The following is a 2,334-nucleotide window of genomic DNA, read 5'->3' as shown; positions in this document are numbered from 1 at the left end:
TTTTAATAATTAAAGCCTGTGCTGCATTACTTAGCCTACAGCACCTTGGCATCTACTAATAATATCACTAATAGCATGTTTCTTGCTGGCGTATACCTATGCAGTTGGCTTCTGGGAAAATGCAGTTTTCTGGCAGGCTGCAAAATTCCTGTTAATTTCTCACTTCTCGGTACAGGAAGTGCGCACACCAGTCCAGTGTCACATGACTTTCATTGTTTCTCTGTGAAAGTAAAGAAAATCCCAACATCTTTTTGTCAGGTTGGACCATGATGCTCTCCTTGGCAGAAGAATGTGTGCAAAGAGACGGTGATCACTATTGAGAAGCCTAGGTTTTAAAGGTTTCATCCACTATTCCTTTCCTTCTGTTAATGATGGATGGATCTGAGCCTGACTACACAAGGAGATTTGAAATCTACCACTAATAAAAGTGAGCCCCAAGGAGTCTTTGCATTTAAAATTACTAACATAATGTGTTTTCAGTTTAACTGTGGCATAGTCATTTATCAATATAGCATGCTCTCTTTCATGAATGTAGTCCTTAGTTATTAAGTTGTATATTGTATAAAATTCACAATGTTTCTCACATAAAACAAATACATTGTCTCAGTACTAAACAAAGAAAATTTTATCACTATCCTGGCCCACTGGTACACCTGCCATAATACATCACCTTGAGAAAAGCCCTCTTGATGTCTTGATTTCTCAGACTGTAGACCACGGGGTTGAGCAATGGTGTAAAAGCACTGTAAAAGAGTGAGATCTTCTTGTCTTGCTCAGCGGAGTAGCTAGAGTCGGGCCTCAAGTAGGTGTAAGTGGCTGGAGCATAGAAGAGTGTGACCACAGTCAGGTGGGAGGCACAGGTAGAGAAAGCCTTGCAGCGCCCCACTGAGGACTTGATCTTCAGAATTGCCATGGCAATACGAATGTAGGAGGCCACAATGAGGGAAATTGGAGTAACACCCAAAAAGACACTCAAGACCAAGTCCACCATCTCAACAAAGTGAGTATCCATACAAGCCAAGCTACGTACTGAAGGACCTTCACACAAGTAGTGGTTGACCCTGTTGGGCCCACAATATGGCAGATTCATGGTAAAGAAAGTATTCAATAAAGATGAAAAGAAACCACAGACCCAAGACCCTGCTGCCAATTGTATGCAGAGGTCCCAGTTGAGGATGACAGTATAGCGCAGTGGATAGCAAATGGCCACATACCGGTCATAAGCCATGACAACAAAGAAGGCGCACTCAGTTATACCCAGGCCACCAAACACAAACATCTGCAGCCAGCATCGAGCAAAGGAGATGGTCTGAGAGTGAGCAAGAAGATGCACCAACATCTGGGGCATGGTGGTGGTGGCAAAGGTCATATCCAACAAGGAGAGAGTACAGAGGAAGAAGTACATGGGAGTGTGCAGCTGTGTGTCCAGGCAGACCAGCATGATGATGAGCCCGTTGCCCAAGACTGAGCTCAGGTAGATGAGAAGGAAGACAATGAAGAGAATGCTGTTGGTTGTGGGGTCACTGGAGAAGCCAAGCAGGATGAACTCAGAAACCCAACTTTGGTTCTGTCCTGGAATCATCCAAAACAAAAGTTCTGTGAGAGAATTCCAGCCGTCTATATAACACCTGATATATGATATCCCTGAGAGATGGAATCTACACAGCCTGGAATGGTGGGGTGTTTATTCTGAGCACACTGCACAGTTTCTGGACACTCTTTCCAAATTGCTTAACAACCCCCTTAGTCTTTTCTTCTCTAAAATGAGGTTGATGATGCTCATGTCCTCACAGTATTATGACTAAAGTATGTCATGTAACTCTGGAAGCACCACATAACACATCATATGTCCTGTGCTGTCTCATACACTCATTCCACCCTATTGTTTACATTGACTAGTTCACTCTCACCCATTCAGAAGCAGGTCTCTCAAAAATTCCTAGACCTGAAGTGGCCTTCAACCTTGTAGAGCCTGTGACCTGTGTATAACTTTCCTCTTCTCACACCAAGGAATCCTTTATTCCTGACCAGCTAATGCAACCTTAGCCTTCAGAGATTAATGAGAGTCCTTCTTCTGCACCAAGTGAAGCTGCTATCATTTATTCTACTCTGAATTTGAGTCCTCACTCCCTGGTCTTGAAAGGTAGTGGACATGTTAGGATTTGCAGTGTTCACTTCCATGGTCTCACTGAACTGATACCCAGCATGACAAGTGACAAAATGTTCCTCCCTTATCCCTTATGGCAACTGTACTCCTGTCACTTCCAGCCTGCACTGCGTACAGCTCCTAGTCATCTGTGTCTACAATCCAGCCCTGACCACACTCTAGGCAAA

The 2,334-nt window shown here is 43.9% G+C and overlaps 1 protein-coding gene across 1 annotated transcript; it reads right to left on the bottom strand.

Moving 5' to 3' along the window:
* Positions 1-631: 631 nt before the first annotated feature.
* LOC110314712 (olfactory receptor 2D2-like) lies at positions 632-1,582 on the bottom strand. Its single transcript, XM_021188949.1, has one exon. It carries the CDS (start codon positions 1,580-1,582, stop codon positions 632-634), a length of 951 nt encoding a protein of 316 aa, XP_021044608.1.
* Positions 1,583-2,334: the final 752 nt, after the last annotated feature.

The sequence above is a fragment of the Mus pahari genome, unplaced genomic scaffold, assembly GCF_900095145.1.
Source record: "Mus pahari unplaced genomic scaffold, PAHARI_EIJ_v1.1 scaffold_13016_1, whole genome shotgun sequence".
Taxonomy (NCBI): domain Eukaryota; kingdom Metazoa; phylum Chordata; class Mammalia; order Rodentia; family Muridae; genus Mus; species Mus pahari.
This window is presented reverse-complemented; position numbering and strand designations above follow the sequence as displayed.

Excerpts from the sequence above, each read along its gene's own strand:
- LOC110314712 (XM_021188949.1), bottom strand. The coding sequence starts at position 1,582 with ATGATTCCAGGACAGAACCAAAGTTGGGTTTCTGAGTTCATCCTGCTT.